The 27836-nt window shown below is 41.8% G+C and overlaps 1 protein-coding gene and 1 long non-coding RNA gene across 3 annotated transcripts in view; one reads left to right on the top strand and one right to left on the bottom strand.

The window, feature by feature from the left end:
- LOC141133055 (uncharacterized) overlaps window positions 1–27836 on the bottom strand; it is a 161119-nt gene that overhangs the window by 53301 nt on the left and 79982 nt on the right. The window lies entirely within an intron of this gene.
- PGAM2 (phosphoglycerate mutase 2) overlaps window positions 4149–27836 on the top strand; it is a 40153-nt gene continuing 16465 nt past the window's right edge. The window contains exons 1-2 of the mRNA XM_073622165.1: window positions 4149–4747; window positions 17766–17946. Coding sequence (XP_073478266.1) covers window positions 4337–4747; window positions 17766–17946 — 592 coding nt within the window. The 5' untranslated portion in view covers window positions 4149–4336. The remainder of the gene's footprint in view (window positions 4748–17765; window positions 17947–27836) is intronic.

Genomic DNA, 27836 nt, shown 5'->3' with positions numbered 1-27836 from the left:
TTGATCTCCCCAGTCCCCAGTCGTCGCCCCCCCCCCCCCATATAACTTCATTTGGGCCTGTCTATTATCTGCTCAGGCAATAGACACTGCATTCTAGGGCGAAGGGGGAGTGTTACTTGTTCCCTCATACCTGAAAGTAGTTATTTAGTAATTCATGTATTTATTTTAGTGGTCTGGCAGTGGGTATATTTGTCTAAGCATGTATAATAGTTATGAGCTAAACGTATCTGGCTCAGTCCAGGGCAGGTTCAGAGAACAGTACTAATGTTCGGGTGTCGAAGCCCATTGAAGTCAATTTTTAAAAATAGTAATGGCCATTTCTAGGCTAATAGACAAGGGATTGTCAAACAAATGGTGTGGGGGCTGGGCACTGCCCTGAGGAACATGTACCAAAAGAAAAATCGCAGAAATTTTATTGGGAGAGAGGTCCTTGTCAACTAAAGGACCCCCTGGCAAGGTATCCCCTCCATGTTGAGGGCATATGGTCTGGTATGGTTTAGTAGGTTTCTCTCCCCCCCCCCCCTTCCTGACCTGCCAGGCTGAATGCTCAAATAAGGGTCTTGTGTGGATTCTTGGTGAGACCTTACACTTTTTTCTTCTGGATTTTTTTCATGGGATTCCCTCTTAAAATCCATACCAGATGCTAAGGATCTGGTATAGAATTTGGGGAGGACTTCACACCAGCACCCCCACAGTAAGTAAGTGAAGCTGGTGACATCATTGGTAGGGATGAGCTGAACACCCCCCGGTTCGGTTCGCACCAGAACAGGCAAATAATTTGGACGAACACGCGAACACTGTTAAAGTCTATGGGACACGAACATGAAAAATCAAAGTGGTAATTTTAAAGGCTTATATACAAGTTATTGCCATAAAAAGTGTTTGGGGACCCGGGTCCTGCCCCAGGGGACATGTATCAATGCAAAAAAAAGTTTTAAAACCGCCGTTTTTTCAGAAGCAGTGATTTTAATAATGCTTAAAGTGAAACAATAAAAATGAAATAGTCCTTTAAATATCATGCCTGGGGGTGTCTATAGTATGCCTGTAAAGTGGCGCAGTTTTCCCGTGTTTGGAACGGTGCCACAGCAAAATGACATTTCCAAAGGAAAAAATGTAATTTAAAATGGATCGCGGCTGTAATGAATTGTCAGATCCCTTCAATATAGATAAAACTCATTGAAAAAAAAAACGGCATGGGTTCCCCCAAAATCCATACCAGGCCCTTCAGGTCTGGTGTGGATATTAAGGGGAACCCTGTGCCAAATTTTTAAAAAATGGCATAAGGGTCCCCCTAAAATCCATACCAGACCCTTCAGGTCTGGTATGGATTTTAAGGGGAACTCTGCGCCAAAATGAAAAAAAAATGGCATAGGGGTCCCCCCCAAATCCATATCATACCCTTATCCGAGCACGTAACCTGGCAGGCCGCAGGAAAAGAGGGGGGACGGGAGAGCGCCCCCGCCTGAACCATACCAGGCCACATGCCCTCAAAATGGGGGGTGCTTTGGAGTCTCCCCCAAAGCACCTTGTGCCCTTGTTGATGGGGACAAGGGCCTCATCCCACAACCCTTGCCCTGTGGTTGTGAGGGTCTTCGGGTGGGGGCTTATCGGAATCTGGAAGCCCTCTTTAACAGGGGGACTCCCAGATCCTGGCCCCCCCTATGTGAATTGGTGCATTGTACACCTACCAAGTTACAAAAAAAGTGACAAAAATAGTAAAAATGACAGGAGACACTGTGGCATCAGAGGGGGGCGAGGTCACTCGTTTACATTACCAGGTGGCCCCGCCCTCAGCTATATAACAGCTGTCATCGAAAAGAAGTGCGCAGTGTACGGGAGTCTCCCATGGAGGCGGAACTGTTGCATTTTTTTTTTTTGTGTTCGCCAGGTGGCGTGAGATTGACTTCCAGATTACAATAAGCCTCCCGCCTGCAGACCCCCAACCACAATCACCGGGCAAGGGTTGTGGGGATAAGGCCCTTGTCCCAATCAACATGGGGAAAAGGTGCTTTGGTGGAGACTTCAAAGCACCCCCCCATGTTGAGGGCATGTGGCCTGATACGGTTCAGGAGGGGGGGCGCTCTCTCTTTCCCCCTCTTTTCCTGTGGCCTGCCAAGTTGCGTGCTCGGATAAGGGTCTGGTATGGATTTTGTGGGGGCCCTTATGCTATTTTTTTTTTAATTTTGGCTCAGGGTTCCCCTTAAAATCCATACCAGACTTTTCGGGTCTGGTATGGATTTTAGGGAGGACCCCTACGCCAAAAAAAAAAAAAATTGGCGCAGGGTTCCCCTTAATGTGCATACCAGACCTGAAGGGCCTGGTATAGATTTTGGGGGGGACCCCCACGCAATGTTTTTTTTAAATTTTGGTTTGGGTTCCCCTTAATATTCATACCAGACCCAAAGGGCCTGGTAATGGATGGGGGGAACCCATGCCATTTTTTTTTTCAATGAGTTTTATCTATATTGAAGGCATCCGACAATTTATCACAGCCACGATCAGTTTTAAATAACATTTTTTCCTTTAGAAATTTTTTTTTTGCTGTGGTATTGTTCTACACAACACAGGAAAACTGCGCCACTTTACAGGTATACTATAGACACGCCCCCAGGCACGATATTTAAAGGAATATTTCATTTTTATTGTTTCACTTTAAGCAATATTAAAATCACTGCTCCTGAAAAAACATCAGTTTTTAAAACTTTTTTTGCATTGATACATGTCTCCTGGGGCAGGACCCAGGTCCCCGAACATTTTTATGACAATAACTTGCATATAAGCCTTTAAAATTAGCACTTTTGGTTTTTCATGTTAGTGTCCTATAGACTTTAAGGGGGTTTCGTGGCTTTCGAATTTGTCGCGAACACAGCATAATGTTCGTTGTTCGCCGAACGTCCGAACATAGACATGGCAGGAGGCTGTCATGTATAATAGCAGTAGTAATACCATTATTATAGGTTACGTTCTACTCTTGTCAAATGGGTAAATGTTTGGGCTTTCTTCTAAACACCTGAACAGAAGATTCAGTCCTAGCTTGTGTTTGGGCCAAACCATAATCTCATCACTACTACTATGCAATTGGAATTTAAAATGTAATAGAAGCCACTGGAAGTACTTTGTGTCATTTAAAACTATCACGGCATGTGTCTGCATGTCCCTAGTGGTGGGCCAATGGCAGCCTGCGCTCACAGGAAGTGAATTGGATGACGCTGGCCACCAGTCATAGAGGAGACAAGGCACAAATTTGTAAAACCATTTTACTTTTGTCTGTGTTTTTTTTTTTTTTTTTCTAGCAAGATGAACCTTATGGAAATAAATATAATCTTGCTTTTACAGTGCCAACATTTTATGGAAATGAGGCCTGTCTTTCACAATGTCATGTTTCAGTGATAAGCTGTCAATATAAGAAAGTGCGATCTAATCGAGCAATGAATCCTACCCAATCGAAAACACAACTTGATTATTACCTACACTAACTGGTGAATTGAATCCTAGAATTTCTCCATAAAGTAAACCTGAGATTCAAGGGTGCTACCATTGCTGAACTCCTATTGAAAAGGATAGTTTTTTGGGTATTATGCTGATCTAATGGCCTTCATAAATAATTATGTTTATGTTACGAATCTTTCCCAAGGACAACTGTTGTTCTGGATGAGTGAATAAAACAAAGCAAACAGTCGGATATAGTATGGCAGCCAGTTCACAAAAATTTTAGGAAGGAAAGCATAGCAATGGCGGCTTCCATCAAATTATGATAGCTGAACAGGCAAATCAAAGAAACATCAGAACTTTTCAAAAAAGTCTGCTCTAGCAAAACCTTTAGGAGCCGTTTATATTATTTATATTGTGGGTCTGTATTGATAGGAGTACAAATAGAAGTATAGCAAGTGCCCATAGCATTCAGTCTGATATACCCAGTAAAACTAGATTAAGGACAATAAAGAATGTGATTTTTTGCATGCTTTTTGCAGCATAAAAGATAGAATGACCTTTAGTTGGTATCTCTGCAGTTGTCCTGTTAAAGGTCAGCCACAGCTGTCACTGTAAGGGTAAAGCTATTTTAGGGCCTCTCTCCCCCCTCTTTACTGCTGCTATTGGACACCTGTTGCTGCAGCTTGATTGGATACTGGGATAGTCTTCCTCTGGATATATAAGACTGATATACTAAGTGTGACTAGGGGCCATTTCAGGGACCAGGACATCTGACTACTCCACAGGTTTGTTCCCCACATTCAAGCCACAAAGTACATTTAGTGGATATTAGCCCCTTGTGATAAAAGCTGTACACAGTTTATTCATCCATAAATTAGTCATAGATTTAGGTTCAACATCTACAATGCCTCACCGTCTGGTAATTGTAAGACATGGAGAAAGCTCCTGGAACCAAGAAAATCGGTTCTGTGGTTGGCATGATGCCGATTTGAGTGAGAAGGGAAGAGATGAGGCTAAAAAGGGGGCTGAGGCAATTAAAGAAGCAAAAATGGAGTTTGACGTGTGCCACACATCAGTTCTGAAGAGGGCAGTGCACACCCTGTGGTATATACTGGATGGCACAGACCAGATGTGGCTGCCAGTGTACAGATCCTGGAGGCTTAATGAACGTCATTATGGAGGCCTGACAGGACTCAACAAAGCAGAAACAGCTGAAAAGCACGGAGAAGAACAGGTGAAGATCTGGAGGCGATCCTTTGATGTCCCTCCACCACCAATGGGAGAAGACCACCCATACTACAAGCTCATCAGTAAGGTAAGAAACTGCAGTAATTTATGTATGATTACTAATAGTACTCTTCACTTCTGATGCCTTTCTCCATTAGATACATAAAATTGTTCTTACCCCTGAGTGATAACTAAAGATTAAGGATTTTCACTGTATATCAGTGGCATTATATACAGTATATGCTATGAGTACACATAAGGACATTTTTTATTGCATTGTAAGATTTTCACACTGGATTTTATCTAATAAAACACCTCTCATTATGGCAGCAAAAAAGAAGCCCTGAGACCAATAATATTCTGTGAGATATGAAACGTTTTTAGATGATTTAAAGATGAGCTCTAATGCAGCCTTAACAGTGTTAAAGTGATTGTAAAGATTCGTTTTTTTTTTTTTTTTAAATAACAAACATGTTTGTTTTGTACAGAGCAGCCCGGATCCTCCTTTTCTGGGGTGCCCTGGCGGCGCTGCTGGATTCTCCTCTTCATTGGGTGCCCCCACGTTGCCCCTTTCCATGGGGGCACCCATGTGGGTGTGCTCACGAGTCCTGCTGCTGCCTCTTTTGGCACAGACAGCAGGATTTGGCCCGCCCCCTGCTCCCACAACACTTGTTTTGATTGACATCAATCTATCCATTGAGGACCCAAGACAGCGGCTGGGCTCGTGCTCATCGCTGGAATGATTGGGTTCAGGTAAGAAAAAAATGGGGGGGGGGTCTGGGGGGCAGCTGAAGGAAGCACAGAAGGTTTTTCACTTTAATGCAGGGGTCGTCACTACCGGCCGTGGCCTTTCTGCAGCCGGGCCGCGGGTGCGGGCAGCTGGCATGAGACACCTGGGCGGGCGGCATGAAAGAGTCGGGGGGCCGGCATGAGAGAGCTGGGTGGATGGAAGAAGCGAGCGGGCAGGCAAGCAGAGATGACATCATCTCTCTCCGCCCCCGCATCACCACTCTTCCGGCCTCACAGCCAGTGTTCTGTCAGCCCAGTGTCAGAGGGGCGGCGGGGAGCAAAGAGATTACATCATCTCTCACTGCCTGCCCCGCATCACTGCTCTCCTGCGGTTTCTCGCTGTGAGAAATCTGAGCATAGAGCTCTCCTTGTTCATCGGGGCGCAGATTCCCCCCCCCCCCCCCCGGACAGCTAATCAGGAATGGCCAAGGGCGAAGCCAGAGAGTGGCAGCCGAAGGAGTCCTGGATCCTCCCTCAGCCAGATGATACCGGCTGCAGCATGAGGAGGGAGACACCCTGCTACATTCAGAGGGGCAATCCCACAGAGATGTGGAATCGCCACATCTTTGTGACAGATGAGCTGTGTGTGGAAGTACAGGAGAGGTGTGCTGGGACTTGTAGTTCACCCACTCGGCTGTCTGCCTGACATACTACAAGGGGCACAGTGCCTGCTGGATGTCTGTCAGTGATCACCCTGAAAATGCTGAGTGCCCGGCTGTCCCTGGGGTCTGATCCTCCGTGCCTGGGAGCAGTGTGTAGCCAGTGACGGCACAGCTTCAGATCTACATGGGGGGGTTCAGACCAGCATGGCAGCCAGGCACATAGCATTTACAGAATGAGCAATGACAACCTCCATATTCCTCTCCATTCTACAGCCAGAACCGCTGCTGCTATTCTAAATGGGGCGAGGCAAAGGGGCATTCGGAACCCACTGCTCAATGGACCAGTGCTGACCAGTACTGCCACAAATGCAGTGATGGCAGGCAGCATGGCAAGTGACATTCCACATCTGGTGACAGGCAATGTGGCAGGTGGCGTGGCAAGTGACATTCCACATCTGGTGACAGGCAACCTGGCAGGCAGCGTGACAAGTGACATTCTGCATCTGGTGGAAGGCGACGTGGCAAGTGACACACTCAGGGCTCCCACTGATTCTGTATTATGGTGAGTTGAACTATTTAATTTATTACTACAATGTAATAATAAAAATAATGCATTTCAAATTTCAATCACCCTGACACCATATCAAGCATGGTTCCGTGATGATTGAAGCGCTATCACCAGCCATTGCCCACGAAAAAATGTTTGAACCCCCCCCCCGCGTGACGCCCCCTCCCACAGTCCTTGGCACAATTTTCTTCCATGTAGCCAGTCCCCAGTGCCAAAAAGGTTGGGGACCTCTGCTTTATTGCATAGAATACATTAAGGTGAAAAATCATGCGACTTTACAACCCCTAGAAGGCATCAATCCAGTTAGAACCTAGACAATGTGTATTGAGCATTCTAGATGTCCTACAATTGCAAACGTTCACCCAAGAGGCTATTGAAAGGGCTCTTTTTCAAGCATGCAAGCATATCCTTATGAAAAAAGAAGTGTTTACTACCACTTTAAGCAAGCCATAGACTATGCAATTTTCTTTCCTTCAACCAGGAGTTGAAGAAAAGAAAATCAAGCAATGTTCTTTCCTTCAATCCCTCCCACATGTACTATTGTATTCTGACAAGCTGGTTGTACTGACTACCCGACAGGTTGGTTTTACTGAAGTTGGTCGATAGATAGACTTCGGTACAACCAGCCTGCCCAAAGATGAATCAAAATTTGCCCGGTTCAGCAGGAATTTTGATCTGTCTATCAGAATGATTCACCTACCAACATAGGGGTTGCCTGAAGAATTTGAGAACCCAGGTCTCAGTCCACTAGATTTAGTTACTGGCAGGATGCTGTCTGGACTTGGAGCGCAGTATACTTCAAGTGGTTTTAAAGGCTGAAGGTTTTTTACTTTAAGACATTCTCTGCATTAAGGTAAAAAATGTATGGGTGCAGCTACCTCCCTCCAGCCCCAACCTATACTTACCTGAGCCCAATCTCAATCCAGTGATGTGCACGAGAGCAGAGACAACACCATTGGCTCCCGCTGCTGTCAATCATAGGCAATGAGGAGGGAGCGGGGGGCAAGGCTGAGCAGTGCTCAGCACACAGAGCCGGCTCGGGAGCGGGCCTGCATGAGTGCCCTGATAGCAAGCGGCTTGCTATGCTAATGTCATGAGAGGAAATCCATGAGCCGCACATCAAAAAGCAAACCCATGTGTATGAAGTGAGACGAATGCCAGCCTCAGCCCAGGTTCCAGCCAGGCCTCACTCTGCATCTTGGAGCTTAATCATGATTAAGCTCCAAGGGATGGATAGAAACACGTTGGGGGTGTGGCCTGGCTGGGGTCCGGGCTGAAGCTGCCTTTCATCTCACTTCAGGCACATGGGTTTGCTTTCTGATGTGTGGCTTATGGATTACCTCTCTTGACATTGCTGAAGCTTGGAGCTAGGTCAAGCTCCCTGTCCCTGACTGCATTCACAGTGCTCTAGTTGCACTTTACCTCTCTACCTGCATAATGTTGTCTTTTTGGCTTGGTGGGCACAGGAGCGTGGGTGGGGGACATGAGAAGAGGAGGATTGGGGCTGTTCTGTGCAAAACCATTCCACAGAGCAGGTACAGTGAAGGAAAATGTTTTTGATCCCCTGGCGATTTTGTACGTTTGCCCACTGACAAAGAAATGATCAGTCTATAATTTTAATGGTAGGTTTATTTTAACAGTGAAAGACAGAATAACAACAAAAATATCCAGAAAAAAAGTTAAAAAATTGATTTGCATTTTAATGAGTGAAATAAGTATTTGATCCCCTATCAATCAGCAAGATTTCTGGCTCTCAGGTGTCTTCTATACAGGTAATGAGCTGAGATTAGGAGCACTCTGTTGAGGGGAGTGCTCCTAATCTCAGCTTGTTACCTGTATAAAAGACACCTGACCACAGAAGCAATCAATCATATTCCAATCTCTCCACCATGGCCAAGACCAAAGAGCTGTCCAAGGATGTCAGGGATAAGATTGTAGATCTACACAAGGCTGGAATGGGCTACAAGACCATCCCCAAGCAGCTTGGTGAGAGGGTGATAACACTTGGTCCGATTATTCGCAAATGAAAGAAACACAAAATAACTGTCAATCTCCCTTAGTCTGGGGCTCCATGCAAGATCTCACCTCGTGGAGTTTAAATGATCATGAGAACTGAGGAATCAGCCCAGAACTACATGGGAGAATCTTGTTAATGATTTCAAGGCAGCTGGGATCATAGTCACCAAGAAAACAATTGGTAACACACTACGCCGTGAAGGACTGAAATCCTGCAGTGCCCGCAGTGTCCCCCTGCTCAAGAAAGCACATGTACAGGCCTGAAGTTAGCTAATGAACATCCGAATGATTCAGAGGAGAACTGGGTGAAAGTGTTATGGTTATTCGAGACCAAAATCAAGCTCTTTGGACTCAACTCAACTCGCCATGTTTGGAAAAGGAGGAATGCTGCCTGTGACCCCAAGAACACCATTAGACGTGTGCAATTAGTTTTGGTCCGAATATAAATTCGGACTCATTTTTGGTTATTCGGAGATTCGGATGTATCCAAATCTCTGAATGAAATGGTAACGAATAGTAACGAATTTAGTTGAAATCCATTAAATTTTGTTTCGTTAATTAGTTTTTTAACGAATTCCAACTTTTCAGAACAATTAGAATTCAGATCGGTCAAAAAACGATCAACCAATTTGAATTCTGTGTGAAGAGATAGTTGGTTGTTAAGCAGTGGGCCAGGAAGCCAGCCGCCCACGTCCTTAAGAATCATTAGTCATCATCTGTCAGCTGGCTTCTCCACTGACAGATGAATGTTAAAGAAAAGAATGCCGGCAATTGCACGGCAATAGAGAAATGTTAAAAAAAGCGGTATAGGGTTCCCCCCAGTCCATACCAAGGAACGCCAAAATGAAAAAGAAAAACGGTGTGGGGTCCACCCAAAATCCATATCAGACCCTTGCTCAAGCTAGCAGCCTGGCTGGTCAGGAAAGGGGGTAGAGCGAGCGGCCCCTCCCATCCTGAACCATACCAGGCCTATGTCTTCAACATGGGGGGGGTGGGTGCTTTGGGGCCCCCCACCCCAAAGCATCTTGTCCCCATGTTGATGGGGACAAGGGCCTCTTCCTGACAACCGAGGGCTGTGGTTGTTGGGGTCTGCAGGTGGGGGAGCTTATCGGAATCTGGAAGCCCCCTTTAACAAGGGGGCCCCCAGATCTCGACCCACCCCACTATGTGAATGGGTACGGGTACCCCGTACCCATTCACCCAAAAAAGTGTCAAAAAGTAAGAAAAGGATGGAAAAGACGCTTTGCCTCATCAGAGGTCTCCCGACATATGAGCTCTCTTCGGGTTTGACAGCTCTTTTAAAGGCAAGGGCGGGGCCGCCCAGGTACATCACTCGGTGGCACCGCCCCCTTCTGATGTCACATGTCAAACCCAAAGAGAGCTCTTACGTTGGGAGACCTCTTAGGTGGTGAAGCGTCTTTTCCATTGTTTTTCTCTTTTTTTTCGGTCCAGTGGGCGGCGTGATTGACAGTGGATTACATGGCGGGACACAATTTTTTTTTCTTTGAATTAAGGATTTGTCAAGAACTGTCTCCTGTTTTGGAATCTGGGGATTCCGATAAGCCCTCCATCCGCAGACCCCAACAACCATAGCCTATGGTTATCGGGAAGAGGCCTTTGTCCCCACAAGGTGCTTTGGGGCGGGGGGGCAGAGCCCATGTTAAGGGCATGTGGCCTGGTATGGTTTGGGGGGGTGCATTCGCTTGCCCCCCCCCTTTTCCTGACCAACCAGGCTGCATGCCCAGATAAGGGACTAGTATGGATTTTGGGGGGAGGCCCACACTGTTTTTTTTTTTACGTAAGGGCCTGGTATGGACTGGGGGAGGGGGAACCCTATGCCGTTTTTAATTTTTTTTTACATTTTTCTATTGCCGGGCAATCACACAGAATTCAAATTGGTCGATCATTTTTCGACCAATCCGATATCTAATCATTCTGAAAAGTTGGAATTAGTTAGAAAATGTATAAATGAAACAAATTATAATGAATTCCGAAACCAAACTAAATGAATTCTATAACGAAATGAAATAAGTAACATAACGAATCTATCTGAAATTAAACTAAACAAATTTTCCCGTTCTGCACATGTCTAAACACTATCCTCATCGTCAAACATGATGGTGGAAACATTATGCTTTGGGGGTGTCTTTCTGCCAAGGGGACAGGACAACTTCTTTGCATCAAAGGGACGATGGATGGGGTCATGTACTGGCAAATCTTGGGTAAGAACCTCCCTCAACCAGGGCATTGAAAATGGGTCGTGGATGGGTATTCCAGCATGACAATGTCCCAAAACACATGGCCAAGGCAACAAAGGAGTGGCTCAAGAAGAAGCAAATTAAGGTCCTGGAGTGGTCTAGCCAGTCTCCAGACCTTAATCCCATAGAAAATATGTGGAGGAAGCTGAAGGTTAGAGTTAGCAAACATCAGCCTTGAACTTTGATAATGACTTGGAGAGGATCTGCAAAGAGGAGTTGGACAAAATCCCTCCTAAATATGTGTGCAAACCTGGTGGCCAACTACAACAAACATCTGACCTCTGTGATTGCCAACAAGGTTTTTGCCACCAAGTACTAAGTCTTGCTTTGCAAAGGGGTCAAATACTTATTTCACTCATTAAAATGCAAATCAATTTATAACTTTTTTTTAAATTAGTTTTTTTCTGGATATTTTTGTTGTTATTCTGTCTCTCACTGTTAAAATACACATACCATTAAAATTATAGAATGATCATTTCTTTGTCAGTGGGCAAATGTACAAAATCAGCAGGGGATCAAATACTTTTTCCCTCACTAAGTATAACAGATTGTTATTAACAAAATAAAAAAAAGGGTTTACAATCACTTTCATCAACATGTGATTGTTATATCTCTACAGCAGCATAGTACTTTGCAAGAACAATGTTACACATGTACTAATGTGTGATATGCTGCTGTATTGTTGGTGGATCTTTGCACTGCTTACTTGTGAAGTTATTATTGTAAACTGCCCACTCTGGAATTGAATATTTTCTTTAATAAAACCTATTTTCTGATTTAAAAAAAAGAAAGAACATGAGCTCCAGCCTTATCTTTAAAGACTCCTCTCCTGTACTGAATTGTTTATTCTGGTTTCACTGCACACTGAACTTCTCAGGGTGTGCATTAGAAGCTGCAGTTATTCAGACAGCAAGACCTCATTTCTTGGCTGCCAGACATCCAGCATCAGCTAGCCCTTTTTATTCCACAGCCCGACAGTCCCTAGCCAATCCATTTTTCATTTGCTGGATTTCAGGTCTTTCAATCATGGAGGTTCAGCATCACAAGTAAGAGTTACCTAGGGCAGTCTGCATGCAAAAGGAAACCTATCCAGGAAAGCCTACTCTTCCTGGCTGACACCATCCTATTAAAGCATTTTGATATTTACATAGCTCCACCCAAGAGTCAGCTCACTGCTTGTATCATGCCTGAGGGCTTTTGATGGGAGTACTGATGCAGGGCACTGTGATGTTTTAATGAAGCTATGTACAGTCCTTCCCACAAGCCATTATCAGCCCGCATTGCATAGAGAAGCACATAAACCCAGTGATGACATCAGTGGGTCAAAAAAATGTACAGTTGTGCTCAAAAGTTTGCAAACCCTGGCATAAATTGTGAAATGTTGGCATTTATATTAAAAATATGACTAATCATGCCAATAAAACTGTCTTTTATTCAAGCGTAGTGATCACATGAAGCCATTTATTATCACATTTATTATCACACGTTTTTGGCTCCTTTTAAAATCATAATGATAACAGAAATCACCCAAATGGCCCTGATGAAAAGTTTACATACCCTGGAATGTTTGGCCTTGGTACAGACACAGGTTAAAATGGCTATTAAAGGTTTATTAACCACATTTGTGGCTTTTTAAATCACAATTAGTGTCTGTGTATAAATGGTCAATTTGTTTGTTAGCTCTCACATGGATGCACTAAGCAGGCTAGATACTAAGCCATGGGAGAAAAGAACAGAAAAGAACAGTCAAAAGACCTGTGTAAAAAGTTAATGAAACTTTACAAAGATGGAAAAGGATATAAAAAAATATCCAAAGCTTTGAATATGCCAGTCAGTACTGTTCAATCATTTAATAAGAAGTGGAAAATTTGGGGATCTCTTGATACCAAGCCAAGGTCAGGTAGATCTAGAAAGATTTCAGCCACAGCAATTGTTCGGGAAACAAAGAAAAACCCACAGGTAACCTCAGGAGAAATACAGGCTGCTCTGGAAAAAGATGGTGTGGTTGTTTTTAAGGAGCACAATACGATGATACTTGAACAAAAAAGAGCTTCATGGTCAAGTTGCCAGAAAAAAGCCTTTACTGCACAAGTTCCACAAAAAAGCCTGGTTACAATATGCCGACAACACCTTGACATGCCTCATTGGGCTTTTTTGTGGCATTGGCACAGTAAAGGCTTCCTTCTGGCAGCTCAACCATGCAGCTCTTTTTTGTTCAAGTTTTGTTAAATTGTGCTCCTTAAAAACAACCACACCGTCTTTTTGGAGAGCAACCTGTATTTCTCCGAGGTTACCTGTGGGTTGTTCTTTGTATCCTGGGCAATTCTTTCACCAGTTGTAGCTACAATCTTTCTTGGTCTACCTGACCTTGGATTGGTATCAAAAGGTATCATAAGGAATTAAACAGTACTTACTGGCATATTCAAGGCTTTGGGTATCTTTTATCTACCTGACCTTGGCTTGGTATCAAGAGATCCCCAAATTTTCCACTTCTTATTAACTGATTGAACAGTACTGACTGGCATATTCAAAGCTTTGGATATTTTTTTATATCCTTTTCCATCTTTATAAAGTTCCATTACTTTGTTACACAGGTCTTTTGACTGTTCTTTTCTACTTCCCCATGGCTCAGTGTCTAGCCTGCTTAGGGCATCCAAGTGAGCGCTAACAAACTCATTGACTGTTTATACACAGACAATAATTGTGATTTAAAAAGCCACAAATGTGAGAAATTAACCTTTAATTGCCATTTTCACCTGTGTGTGCGACCTTCTGTGTCTGTACCAAGGCCAAACATTCCAGGGTATGTAAACTTTTTATCAGGGTCATTTGGGTGATTTTTGTTATTATTATGATTTAAAAAGTATAAAAAAAAACAATGTGATAATAAATGGCTTCATGTTATTGCTATCCTTAACTAAAAGACAGTTTTTTGGCGTGATCAGTCATATTTTGAATGTTAATGAATTTCACAAGTTCTGCCAGGGTATGCGAACTTTTCAGCACAACTGTAGGTAATAAAAAGGAAAGGTTTTATTCCATAATTTCATTAGTTTGTTGATGATGATGGAGGAGGGAACCAGGGAAAGCAAAGTATAAGGAGATTAAACTTCAACTTTAACGTGCAACATCTTTACAAAACTCAAATATCAGGTTTAAGTAGACTGACCATTTAAGGTGCTCATACACTTCAATATTACAAGCACTGCAAGCATTAATTGCGCTTGTTATTTGTGGAACCATCTAGCGGATTACAATTAAGTATGTAGTGGCATCCCTGACCTCCAAAGGCTTAATGGTGACCTCCAGAGTTAGGGAGAGCTGACATCCTTCTTCATAGTATGGGTTACTAGGCATGGTGGTTGTAATGCAAGTTGAAAACATGGGCGCCAGTTACTTTTTGAATGCGAACAAAAGAGATTTAATTGTCTCTTAATAAGAACTGAGGGAGAGAGGGTTTAGGGCCAGGACACTTTTAGGCAGATGCAATAGCAATTGGCAGACTCCTAGAAAAAATAATAGGCAGACAGCTATACAGGTAGAGGGCCTTTAAGCTAGTTACCACCTAGCAAGCTAAATTTGTTAGCAATCCTGCCTACTATCAGGGTGCTAAATGTATTATGATTACAAAGACGTCACTCAAGAGATAAAGACAGTAGTATAGGAAGACTATGTTTCAAAGACAAATTACAGGGTAAAACATTCACTCAAAATACATCAATCAAAAGTTCTGTAGAAACTAATCAAATATTTTCTGACTTTAAAGAAGCAATTAGTCTACATCACAACTGCTTAGGCTGTTATTAAGCATTTGGATGTTTTCCCATTAGGCAACAGCCCCCTCATTTATCCTTTGGGAGTGATAAGGGCTTCTGTGAGCATGAAGAGGCTGTTAAAAGCACAAACGAACCATTGACTGCAGCAAAATTATTACGTTTAGCACATAAATGCAAAGCCAATTAAAATATGCATCTCCTCATAATGGAATCTGAGTCATAAATAAAAAGGCCATTACCAAGTATATACAGCATTCAAGTTAATTTCTCTGCACCACAAAGTTACACCAGGAGGCTCATTTGGATATAGATATTAAATGCTATTTACATCTTGTGACTTCTGCTATGCTGCTTTGAGAAAGGCACATTTCAGCTGATTTTTTTCTGAAATACCATTGAGCAGTGGATACACTAATCAATATTCCATTTTATTAACTGGCACAAAATCATCTAAAAGGAAAAAAGTCAATTGGGCCTAATACTATTTCACAGTTACAGGTGCCAAGAAGTTCACATGACTGCGATGGCAAATGGCAATGGCAAGCATTAGCCTGCATTTCACTGTCCTTCAGGGTCTCTGGATGGCAGAATTGGGCCATGCACAGACTACTCTGTACCCTAACTTGATCTGCAACATGGCAGTTACCAAATTTGACAGATATTGGAATTGGACATCTGTATCACATGCGGGACAACAATTATGTTAAAGTGTTGTTCCGGCCGAAATTATACTTTTTAATTAAAAATACCCCTATAATACACAAGCTTAATGTATTCTAGTAAAGTTAGTCTGTAAACTAAGGTCTGTTTTGTTAGTTTATAGCAATAGTTTGTTATTTTATAAACTTACAGCAGGCCGTGGCCATCTTAAGTGTGGGCATCTGAAGCCAGACTGTATTTCTTCCTGGATCTCATCCTTGCAGATCTCGCACATGCTCAGTGCAGCACAAGCAGTGTAATAGGTTTCAGGTTAGGTTTCCATAGCAACGGCAGTGTCAGAAGAAGTTGCCGCCCCTTCCCAGAAGGCATTGCAAACAGGAAATGATGTGATGGGCCACGGTCAGGGAGGACGAAGTGATAAATGAATACAGAAGATATACAGTAGGTGCTGATAATTTTTTTTTTTTAAATTTCCAATTCGTTTACAGTGCACAGTTTAGTGAGGGATGCTGAAGAGTTGTAAAAGTGGGTGGAACTCCACTTTAAAGTGGAAGTAAACCCATCAATTTAACAGTTTCAAACAACAGTTATATTCCCGACACGTGCCGGGAATGTAACTGACACATTGGTTGTACTCTCAACCAAACTGTCAAACCATCCATTGGCTGGTGTCTGACTGATCATGTGCAGCATCATGGCAGTTGAAGATCAAACAGAGGCCAAGATGGCAGCTTACCTGGCTGAAAACAATAGGAGGGTTTACTTCCACTTTATTGGTGCAAGGACAGGTTAACAAGCCTAAATGGAACCACATACTTTTACACTACAGTATCAGTTGACCTTAGGGTTCCTTGCTTACTATCTGTGCTTCCTACTACAAAGAGGGTTATGTGCCATAGTTTTTTAAGCCAATCACAAGCATGAGGCTTAAATGACTTAAATCAGTTGTAAACACTCACATATACCCAGTGAAGTGACTGGCCTCAGGTGATACACAGAGCTGAAACTTATCATCCTACTTTTGAGCAAGCTACCTGAGTGTTACCTTTCTCATGAACACTGTGAACACTTTTCATCACTGGATTTCATTGCTTAATCATTGGGACTTTTTTTATATATGTCTTTTTTATTCTTTTTTGCACTTTATTTTGTGGGACTATGTTACATACAAATGTATTCATTTTTTGATTGATTTTATTTTTGTGATTGAGTTACATACTTTCTGCACATTTTGTTATATACCGTATATTTTTTTTCCATTGTTCGGGACTTTGTTATATATATTTAGAATTCCTTTGCACTTTACAGTATATATTTGAACTTTATATATTTGTGCACTTTTTTGAGCCATGTTTATGTCATGTTGATGCTATTTCTTGGTTTTTATTTATTCATATGGTTGACAATTTTGAAAAAAAAACAATATTTTTTACTTTTTGTTAAATAAATATCCCCCCCAAAAATTAAAAAACAAATTTCTTCATCAGTTTAGGAAAATATGTATTGTTCTACATATTTTTGAAAATCGCAATAAGCATTTTTGGGACCATTGACATTTATACAGCGATCAGAGCTAAAAATAGCCACTGATTACTGTACAAATGTCACTGGCAGGGAAGGTAGTTAACAGTAGGGGGTGATCAAGGGGTTAAGTGTTCCCTAGGGAGGTGTTTCTAACTGTGGGGATAATGTACTGACTAGAGGAGGAGAGCGATCACTGTTCCTGATCACTAGGAACAGCAGGTCTCTCTCTACTTCCCAGTCAGAACGGGGATCTGTCTGTTTACATTGACAGATTCCCATTCTGGCTCTCTGAAGAGTGATCGCGGGTGGCTGGCGGACATCGCAGCCGCCGGCCACGCACATCAGCTCCAAAGTCGCGCACACGCCCCCTATCGCTCTTGAAGCGGCCGATGTATACCTACGGCGAATCGCGCATGGGAGCCAACCTGCCGCAGTATAATGACGGCAGCTGGTCGGCAAGCGGTTAAACTTCTATAACAATTTTATTTTATTTAACCCTATAAATTTGCCCTTAGGCGAAATTACTTCTGGGTAATGTTCCAGTGAAGTCTCAAACCATTAAAATCATAGGAAGCTTGCATAATCAACTGAGTATCCTCATGATCAGAGAAATATATTGAGTACAACAAATATACTGGTAGTTCTAAAGTACTAAATTTAGTGCCTTTAAACTATTACACAAGGAAAGAGCACTAATTCCATTCATTAAATTATCTGCAAAAAAATATTTTTTCCTTAGTTTGCTAAGCTGCATTCAAAAATTAAAAGAGAACCTGAAAGATTCAAAAAAGATTGTTATATGTCAATCTTTTTGATAAAACAATCTTACCAGTTGTTCATTCCCCATAATTACATTTGGATTTAACTGTTTATGCAAAGAAATACCAATTTTTCCTTTTTTTGTTCCCCTTAGGACAGGCGCTATGCTGACCTCAGTGCATCTGAATTGCCATCATGTGAGAGTCTGAAGGACACAATTGCGCGAGCCCTTCCCTACTGGAATGACGTGATCGCCCCACAGATCCGTGCTGGAAAACGAGTGCTAATTGCAGCTCATGGTAACAGCTTGAGAGGCATCGTCAAGCACCTGGAAGGTGAGAAGTATATGTAATATTTTGTCTTTTTTTAGTTATCTGTGAATTAGGCCTGAGTGTTAAAAACCATCTGTTAAAGAATATTTCAGTGCTGTATTACTGGACACATGCCTAACTTTCAACCCTAACCATATTTATTACACGGACTAGAATTATTATTTCACGAAAAGTGAACATATAGAGTAAATCCAGTTGGAAAGAATTATATTGTACATAGCATTGTCTTTCAGCACTCTTCCACTCTTCCATCAAATCATCCTACTGACATTACGAGGACATTTGGAAATAATAATATGCTGTTTACTTATATATAATTATAGAATATTATAGACCTGTGGCTGGGTGACAATGCAGTGGAGAGATATGTGTGTTGAACAGACAACAGGATTGGGTCAATGTAGTTTAATAAAGCGAAGTGCAAACTGGGATGCACTCTGCTATAAAGAGCCTATAATGTATTTTGAAAGGTCTTAATCTATACATGAATGTGCAAATAATTGCATCAATGTGTAGAAAAATAAAAACTTGTTTCTGAATATATCAAAATTATAGATGTGAACAGGACAGCCATTTATGCGTACAATGCTGCCTGCTTAGTAATGCTGCACAGTTATGCCCCGTACACACGGTCGGACTTTGTTCGGACATTCCGACAACAAAATCCTAGGATTTTTTCCGACGGATGTTGGCTCAAACTTGTCTTGCATACACACGAAGTTGTCGGAAAATCCGATCGTTCTGAACGCGGTGACGTAAAACACGTACGTCGGGACTATAAACGGGGCAGTGGCCAATAGCTTTCATCTCTTTATTTATTCTGAGCATGCGTGGCACTTTGTCTGTCGGATTTGTGTACACACGATCGGAATTTCCGACAACGGATTTTGTTGTCGGAAAATTTTATCTCCTGCTCTCCAACTTTGTGTGTCGGAAAATCCGATGGAAAATGTCCGATGGAGCCCACACACGGTTGGAATTTCCGACAACACGCTCCGATCGGACATTTTCCATCGGAAAATCCGACCGTGTGTACGGGGCATTATTGTGATTACATTTTTCTCTGCTTGGAGAAAATGAAGAAATAGACTCCCGATTTACTAAGGCTCGGTGTTTTTTGGTGCTTTTTGCAGAAATGCACTACAGTCCATTTAACATGGTTTCCTATGGGACACGTTCAAGTCAATGCTTTTTTCAGCCGCTGCATTTTTGGAAAGGGTCAGAGACGTTTTTGGTTCATTAGACTTCAATGGAGATACTGCAGAAAAGCATATAGTGCATTTTTGAAACATTTTACGTTTTTTAATCTGCCCAACAACAAATTGGCCAAAAAAAACATAAAAACACAATACACTTTAAAAAAATTGCAAAAATGCACATCAAAAGGCACAGCAGAAACGGATCAAAAGCAAACTACCTAGGTGTGAACCAGGCCTAAGGGAAGAAGCTATTCAATTATCTTAGTGAATAAGGAGAAGTTGTGTTCAACTTGAATATCCAATCATGTGCAAAAAAAAAAAAACAGGATTTTTTTTTCTTGCAATGATTGGAGGATTCAAATGACCACATTTAAGCTAAATGAAAGGGGGCAAATCTTTTAGTAAACATAACCTTCTGTGACTAGGCAACTAATTTATCATAGCATTGTGCACAGAAGCCGACCATATTGCTTGATGTACAGATTAAGAGTAGAGTAATACTGAATATTAACCACTAAAACACATGAATGAATAAACATATGTTAATAAACAGTACAACAATATACACCTACTAAAAGTACACTACAGTTTCCCTTGAATGTGGAAAACTTATATGGTAATGCAAACAAACACACCATGGCCATTCAAAGAAACCAGCAAGATCCACTTTTATCATCAGAGAAAAAAAAAAATGCATAAATGACTTGGACTCCCAATGTATGTGCAAAGCACTTGTAACTAAAATATAAAGGCGCTTTTTGCCTTGAAGGACACATATAAATAGTACACATTGTTGGGCTGTGAGCACCTCTACCAAGCCAGTTTTAGGTGTCCTGCTCAGTCAGACCCTGTACACCCCCCTCTCAGCTGGCTGGTTCAATTACTCTGACCTTTTCACAATGACCTTACAGTGACATTTCTGAAATGACCCTATTTTTGGAATGCCATAAGGGTTAGAATTAAGTATATCTAACCTTCTGCCATGCTGAAGTTAGTCCTTTTCTATCCAGCTACTACAAAACCTTGCAAATGCCTTTACATAACTTTTCACGATTTACATACTGAAGTTTCTTTTTCTATTTAAGCTAGAGATTGGCAACACATAGCGTTTCATTAACAGTATGCCAGGTTTCCACATTCTGGTCTGCCATGTCAATATGTTTATGTTGTAAGTCTGCCTCAAAGGTAACCTGTGCTGAAATAAGAGGGCATCATCTCAAAACGCTTCTTGCCTTGCAATCTGCTGATTTACAGTGCCTTGAAAAAGTATTCATACCCCTTGCACATTTTGTCATGTTACAACCAAAAACGTAAATGTATTTTATTGGTAATTTATGTGATAGACCAACACAGAGTGGCACATAATTGTAAAGAAGAAGAAAATGATAAATGTTTTTCATTTTTTTTTACAAATAAATATCTGAAAAGTGTGGCGTGCATTTGTATTCAGCCCCCTTTACTCTGATACCCCTAACTAAAATCTAGTGGAGCCAATTATCTTCAGACGTCACCTAATTAGTAAAAAGAGTTCATCTGCGTGTAATTTAATCTCAGTATAAATACAGCTGTTCTGTGAAACCCTCAGAGGTTTGTTAGGAACCTTAGTGAACAAACAGCATCATGAAGGCCAAGGAACACACCAGACAGGTCAGGGATAAAGTTATGGAGAAGTTTAAAGCAGAGTTAGGTTATAAAAAAATATCCCAAGCTTTGAACATCTCATGGAGCACTGTTCAATCCATCACCTGAAAATGGAAAGAGCATGGCACAACTGCAAACCTAGACATGGCCCTCCACCTAAATTGACAGGCCGGGCAAATAGAGCATTAATCAGAGAAGCAGCCAATAGGCCTATGGTAACTCTGGAGGAGCTGCAGAGAGCCACAGCTCAGGTGGGAGAATCTGTCCACAGGACAACTATTAGTTGTGCACTCCACAAATCTGGCCTTTATGGAAGAGTGGCAAGAAGAAAGCCATTGTTGAAAGAAAGCCATAAGAAATCCCATTTGCAGTTTGTGAGAAGCCATGTATGGGACACAGCAAACATGTGGAAGAAGGTGCTCTGGTCAGATGAGCCCAACACTGAACTTTTTAGCATAGAATTAACTCTTCAGTAGGGACAGGGAAGCTAGTCAGAGTTGATGGGTAGATGGATGGAGCCAAATACAGGGCTATCTTAGAAGAAAACCTGTTAGAGTCTGCAAAAGACTTGAAAATGGGGCAGAGGTTCACCTTCCAGCAGGACAATGACCCTAAACATACAGCCAGAGCTACAATGGAATGGATTAGATCAAAGCATATTCATGTGTTAGAATGGCCTGGTCAAAGTCCAGACCTAAATCCAATTGAGAATCTGTGGCAAGGCTTGAAAATTGCTGTTCAGATGCTCTCCATCCAATCTGACAGAGCTTGAGCTATTTTGCAAAGAGGAATGAGCAAACATTTCTCTTTCTAGATGTGCAAAGCTGGTATAGACATACCCAAAAAGACTTACAGCTGTAATTGCAGCTCCACAAATTTTGAGAATCATTTATCATTTTCCTCCAACTTCACAATTATGTGCCATTTTGTGTTGGTCTATCACATAAAATCCCAATAAAATACATTTACATTTTTGTTTGTAACAAGGGGTAGGAATGCTTTTTAAAGGCACTGTAATGACTTCACTACTTTCTGAATCACTGACCAGGAAAATACATGCATCCAGCAAAGTCAGAAAGAAATCACAAATACTTACGTACAGTACATACTGGATTCAGATCAGTGTTTCAGAAAGCAGTGAAGTCATTGTATTATATGACAGCCAGGCAAACAGCATATTCAAAAAGAGAGATCAGCAGTGGCAGCTGCCATACTTCTATTAGCATACGTTTGCTTTAACCCTTTTGCTGCCAGGGCTGTTTTTGTGGGGGTTTTTCTTACATCTTCAGGCCTAAATGCACATTTAGGCCTGAAGATTACCTAAAACCTTATATGTTTTCTAAAATCAGAGAACATGGAGAATAAAATTATGGTAGTTCCAATTTGTTATGTCACAATGTATTAGTGCACCAGTTTATCAAATGCAAATTTCAGGGAAAAAATAGTTTAAAATTTATTTTAGTGCACACAAGCGCAATACAGTACCCATTTTTGGCAAAATATAAATGATAAGGTTGTGCTGCGTAAATAGATACTCAACATGTAAATGCCTAAAATTATGTGTGCCTGTGAAATGGCAACAATTTCAGTACCCAAAATTATCCATAGGCAACATTTTAAAGGTCATCGCTTTCCGATATAGCCAAATCTTAGCACATGCGTTTATGTATGAATGTGTGTGTGTACATGAGGACAGAAATGATTTAATGTCACTTTAATTTTTTAGTGTCCTATGTGATAGTAAATATGTGATAGTAAATCTACTAGGACCTGGGGGTCCTAGTAGATGATAGGCTCAGCAATGGCATGCAATGCCAAGCTGCTGCTAATAAAGCAAACAGAATATTGGCATGCATTAAAAGGGGGATCAACTCCAGAAATAAAACAATAATTCTCCCCCTCTACAAGACTCTGGTCCGGCCGCACCTGGAGTATGCTGTTCAGTTCTGGGCACCAGTCCTCAGAAGGGATGTACTGGAAATGGAGCGAGTACAAAGAAGGGCAACAAAGCTAATAAAGGGTCTGGAGGATCTTAGTTATGAGGAAAGGTTGCGAGCACTGAACTTATTCTCTCTGGAGAAGAGACGCTTGAGAGGGGATATGATTTCAATTTACAAATACTGTACTGGTGACCCTACAATAGGGATAAAACTTTTTCGCAGAAGAGAGTTTAATAAGACTCGTGGCCACTCATTACAATTAGAAGAAAAGAGGTTTAACCTTAAACTACGTAGAGGGTTCTTTACTGTAAGAGCGGCAAGGATGTGGAATTCCCTTCCACAGGCGGTGGTCTCAGCGGGGAGCATTGATAGCTTCAAGAAACTATTAGATAATCACCTGAATGACCGCAACATACAGGGATATGTAATGAAATACTGACACATAATCACACACATAGGTTGGACTTGATGGACTTGTGTCTTTTTTCAACCTCACCTACTATGTAACTATCTATGTAACTATATATACTGTAGCGACCGGTTCACTTTAGCTAGTGGAGCACAGTTTATGCTCCTCTAGCTGCGTCCCTGGCCAGCGAGCTCAGGGAATGAAAGCTGTCAACCAGGAAGTGACATAATACACATTCGTTGGTTTATTCATCAGAGGGAAATCAGCAAACTGATGTTCGGTGAGCTTCCTCCACCCCATCCACCGAGCCGTCCCCAGGCAGGGCCTTCAGGTGGGACAGCAGGGCACAGGATACATGGCAGGGGGTCGCGTAGGGATGCAGTGTGTTCTGGTTGCCTGTGATGATTGGGTCTTCAAATCACTTCCAGGAGAAAGTTGACATTTGGCTTGTAAAGCACACACACTTTTTCAGTGTGTGTGTAAGGCTGGCCATAGACGGTTGAAATCTCAGCCGTTTCAGCAGGAACCGAGATTTGTGTGTAGGCACGCTGAATGTATCCTGTTGATCGATCAATCAACTTGGGTACAACCAGCTTGCCGGATTCACTTCCAATTATCACTAGTGGCTGCTATAGCCGCTAGCAATAATCACTGTCTTCTCCTGGCGGGGACGGCTTCCTCTGACCACCCCCGCCGCTCATCGAGAGAAGACAAATGCTCAGCAGGAGGGATTCCCCTGTCAGCACTGTCTCTGTTGATGGGGAAAATGTGCAAATTTCTTTTCTGCGACCCATGGTTGCAGGAAAGAAATTTACACCGTCTATGGCCTGCCTAAAAAAATGCCACCAATGTAAGGGTTGAAGCATGTGTAAATCCAACCACTAAAATCTCACATTGTTTAATATGTTAATGTAATTTTTAAAAGTTATTTTCAATATTTTTAAATCTGAAGCTTTTCTTAAAATAATACCAGGTATACCTACTATGAAAGTCCTTGTAATTAGGATCTAGAAACTACAGCCAGCCCCTTGGCACCCAGTCATCATTGTGATTATTTCGTACAAAACCCTAATACTCAGAAATTGCTGCAATGTTCACATCTTGATGTAAAAAAGGTCTATTGAATTGCATGTTTTGTGCTTTCTCCTAAACTAATTTCCATTACCATTTTTGCATCTCATTTTGTCCAAAAAAGTGATCAGTTGCATTACTGTGCAATTATGCCAGAACATGTGCACAGCAGTACTAATATCTAAATTGTGTCTATCATTACAGACTCTGACATTACACATTTCCAAATGTAGTTTACTAAACTGCCCTTATAGAGATAATAGTGTCAACATGAATTGATCCGAATCCCAAAACTATACCTCTCACAGTACAGATAGCAATAGTGGCGCTAATATAAATTGTGTAAAATAATGAGTCAGAGCAGCATGATGCCTATGACCCTCTACTTATAAATAAAAATAATAGTATCATAAAAAAAATTATTTTTATCATGAAAAAAAATTCCAACACCCAGTGAAAAGTGTCACTATAGATAATAAATTACAAGATAATAAATTACAAGTTTGGCGCAGTGGAGTAAGAGTGATTCAGGGGCGGTTTATTTGTATATCTCTTGCTACAAACAATAGTGTCAACATGCAGCACCGGGCTGTTACCAAAAAAACTCTCTGTATTCACTATTTGTGCTTATTTTTGTTCTAGTCCTATTGATGAATTTTGCCCAGATTGAATCACTGACAGCTGTAGACCAGGTGTAGGCAGTTTTTAAGACAACAGCTGAAAAACAATTTACTTGATAGGTTTTCATACTCTCTCACACAACCAGCTGAACAGCTGCTTAAAATCTGCTAAGGGTGAGCTCACATGGGTTCTGTTTTTTCAGCATGCCTAATTGCTACCGGGAAGAATATTGCCATTTTACATCTGTTTACAGAGAAACGGTGGACAGCTGTTTCCACTAAAATTTTCCTACAAAGAAGCTCTAAGCAGAAAAACAAGTTGTTTCAATAAAAAGTGCGAAGACAATGTGTGAAATGCAGAATTCATGGTCATCTTGTTCTGCTCTACCTGATAATTTGCTATGGATTAATGCACTTTGATGATTACTAAAAATTGCACTGAAGAAGACACTATGCCCAGCTCTTTTGCAGATGTAAGAAAGAAAAACATGTTCCGTTTATGGAAACTGTCCTATCTAGCTGTATCTTATTTGATATATTATGTCATGGCCAACATGATTCATTTTGTAGGGGGTTCTGGGTACAGAACAAGAAGTTTTCACAGCTCAGGTGACATTCACTCAATTTCTTTGAGCTCCTTACTTACACGCCATAAAATAGAGCCTTGTGTGAGTTGGATACTCACGGAATACTCACAATGTAGAGTAGGTATTGGGCAGGTCAAATAGGCATTGGCCGCGGGCGCTGATCGGATGCTGATCGCCAGCTGTTTATCCAACATGCCCGTTCAACAACAGCAGCCTGGCCAACTTCTGTCAGACAGGCTGCTTGTACACAAAGGCCAAATCTCAGCCGGTTTCTGATGAACTGGCTGATATTCATACCAGGCTTTAGATTAATCAGTTTGCAGAACAGGTTGCTGTACCACGGTGAACTGGATTGGGACATGATTGCTACTTTGTTAACATGCCAAGTATGCAAGAAAGCTTGGCTTTGGCTTAGGTTAAGAACATTATAAAAGAGTAGCAGTCTCTAACCATCTTCTAAAACATGACAACAGTCTCTAGTAGTGTGCCGTAACTTTTTAAACATGACGGCACTCTCTTAAAATCTCATTTATAACCTATAATCTATAATCTTTTATAACATGGCAACTGTCTTCTGCAACATTTTCACAGAGTAGTTTCATATGTGTGTATAAAAGGGTAAAACTGAATTTTGGTTTGGAGTTGTGTGTACAACACAATGAGGGCTATTGAGTGTGCAAAATCTGGTGCAACTCTGCATAGTAACCAATCAGCTTCCAGGTTTTTTTGTCAAAGCTTAATTAAACAAGCTGAAGTTAGAAGGTGTTTGGCTACCATGGACAGCTGTAACAGATTTTGCACTTTCCAGTATTTGTAAGGCTGGCCATAGACGGTTCAAATCTCAGAAGATTCAGCAGGAACCAGCCGAGATTCAAACCATTAATGGTCAGGCGGAATGTACCAAATTGACTGATCAATCAACTTGGGCACAACCAGCCTGCCTGATTTGCTTGCAACTATCGCAAGCGGCTGCTATAGCCGCTAGCAATATTCACTGAAGACAATTGCTCGGCAGGGGGGATTCCCCTGTCAACACTGACTTTGTTGATGGGGGAATCATGATCATTTTTTTCCTGCAACCAAAGAAATTTGCACCGTCTTTGACCTGCATGAATCAACCTTAGAGGGTCAGGGCAAGTTATCAGTACTAGCGAGTTAAAAAGAGAGTTACCAAGAGGAGTATGGATGTGTAGAGATCAATAGATATCTAATTTATAATACAATGTGAACTCTGCCCATAAGGAAACTATCATGTTGTATTCAATTGCACACTTTAGATTGCAGCTCATTGTGACTGGTTCAGTAAACATCAAATCATAACTAGAAAAACTGCAGGGGCGAGTGGCACAACTGGCCCAGATAATCAGAGGTCGCCAAGCTTGTTGCTGCTGTTGCATACATCATTCAGCCTTGAAACACATTTGCTATTAAAGGGTTGGGGACCTTCGACATTCTCTGTCACTCACGTATAATATCATTTTAACATCTCTGCCCCAGTAATTTGACAGAAATTCACACCTTTTGCGCAAGGAGCTGTCCATGCGGGGAGAACACAGTGATTATTGCTAGTGGCTATAGCAGGTGGCAATAATCAAAAATTTGACATGCTGGCTGTACATTCAGGCTACTCATAGATGGTTCAAAACTGCTGAACCAGCTGAGATTCAAACGATCTATGGCCACTTTAGTATTGTGGCTAGCAATGCTGGTGTATATTCCTGTTTCTTATTAGAACTGAGACAACAGTTCAACAACAAAATTTCTTTAAAGCGGAGTTCCAGCCGCAAAAAAGTATTGTAGCTGCTGACTTATAATAAGGACACTTACCTGTCCAGGGGGCCCGCAATGTCGGCCCCCCGAGGCCGATCCGTCCATCGGATCAGGTGCAGGCGCCGCTATTCCAACTAAGGGAAACTTGCAGTGGAGCCTTCAGGCTTCACAGCCGGTTTCCTACTGCGTATGCGCAAGTCGTGCTGCGCTTTGTGAATGGCCAGCTCGTCTTCTAGGACACACACAGGTCCCAGAAGGCAGCAGGGGTGAAGGAGGATGGCTCGCCGCAGAAGAGGGCATGACATCCTGTGCCACGGACGAGCTAGGACGGAAGTACACTTAGTACATCAAAAAAAGTAAGAAAGAAAAAAAAATAATTTTAGATATCCAAAAACGAGCGGTGGAGGGGTGGTCTTTAGTTTAAGACCACCTTGTAAAAGTGGGTGGAACTCCACTTTAACTTACAGATCAAGTCAAGTTGAATGTAATTTAACTACTATACTACTACTATACTGGATATTGAATTCTAATGAACCTAACCTAGCCTAGAACAACAGAGCTGAAGTACAGTACCTCTGCATGTCTTCAGATCAATTCCTTTGTCCCCCTTGATCCAAAGCCCAGGAAGTACATAGAGACAGGGGCGTACCTACAGG

This window comes from Aquarana catesbeiana, linkage group LG03 (genome assembly GCF_042186555.1).
Source record: "Aquarana catesbeiana isolate 2022-GZ linkage group LG03, ASM4218655v1, whole genome shotgun sequence".
NCBI classification, from domain to species: domain Eukaryota; kingdom Metazoa; phylum Chordata; class Amphibia; order Anura; family Ranidae; genus Aquarana; species Aquarana catesbeiana.
Note: the sequence above shows the minus strand (reverse complement) of the source record. Positions and strands in the feature narration are given on the sequence as shown.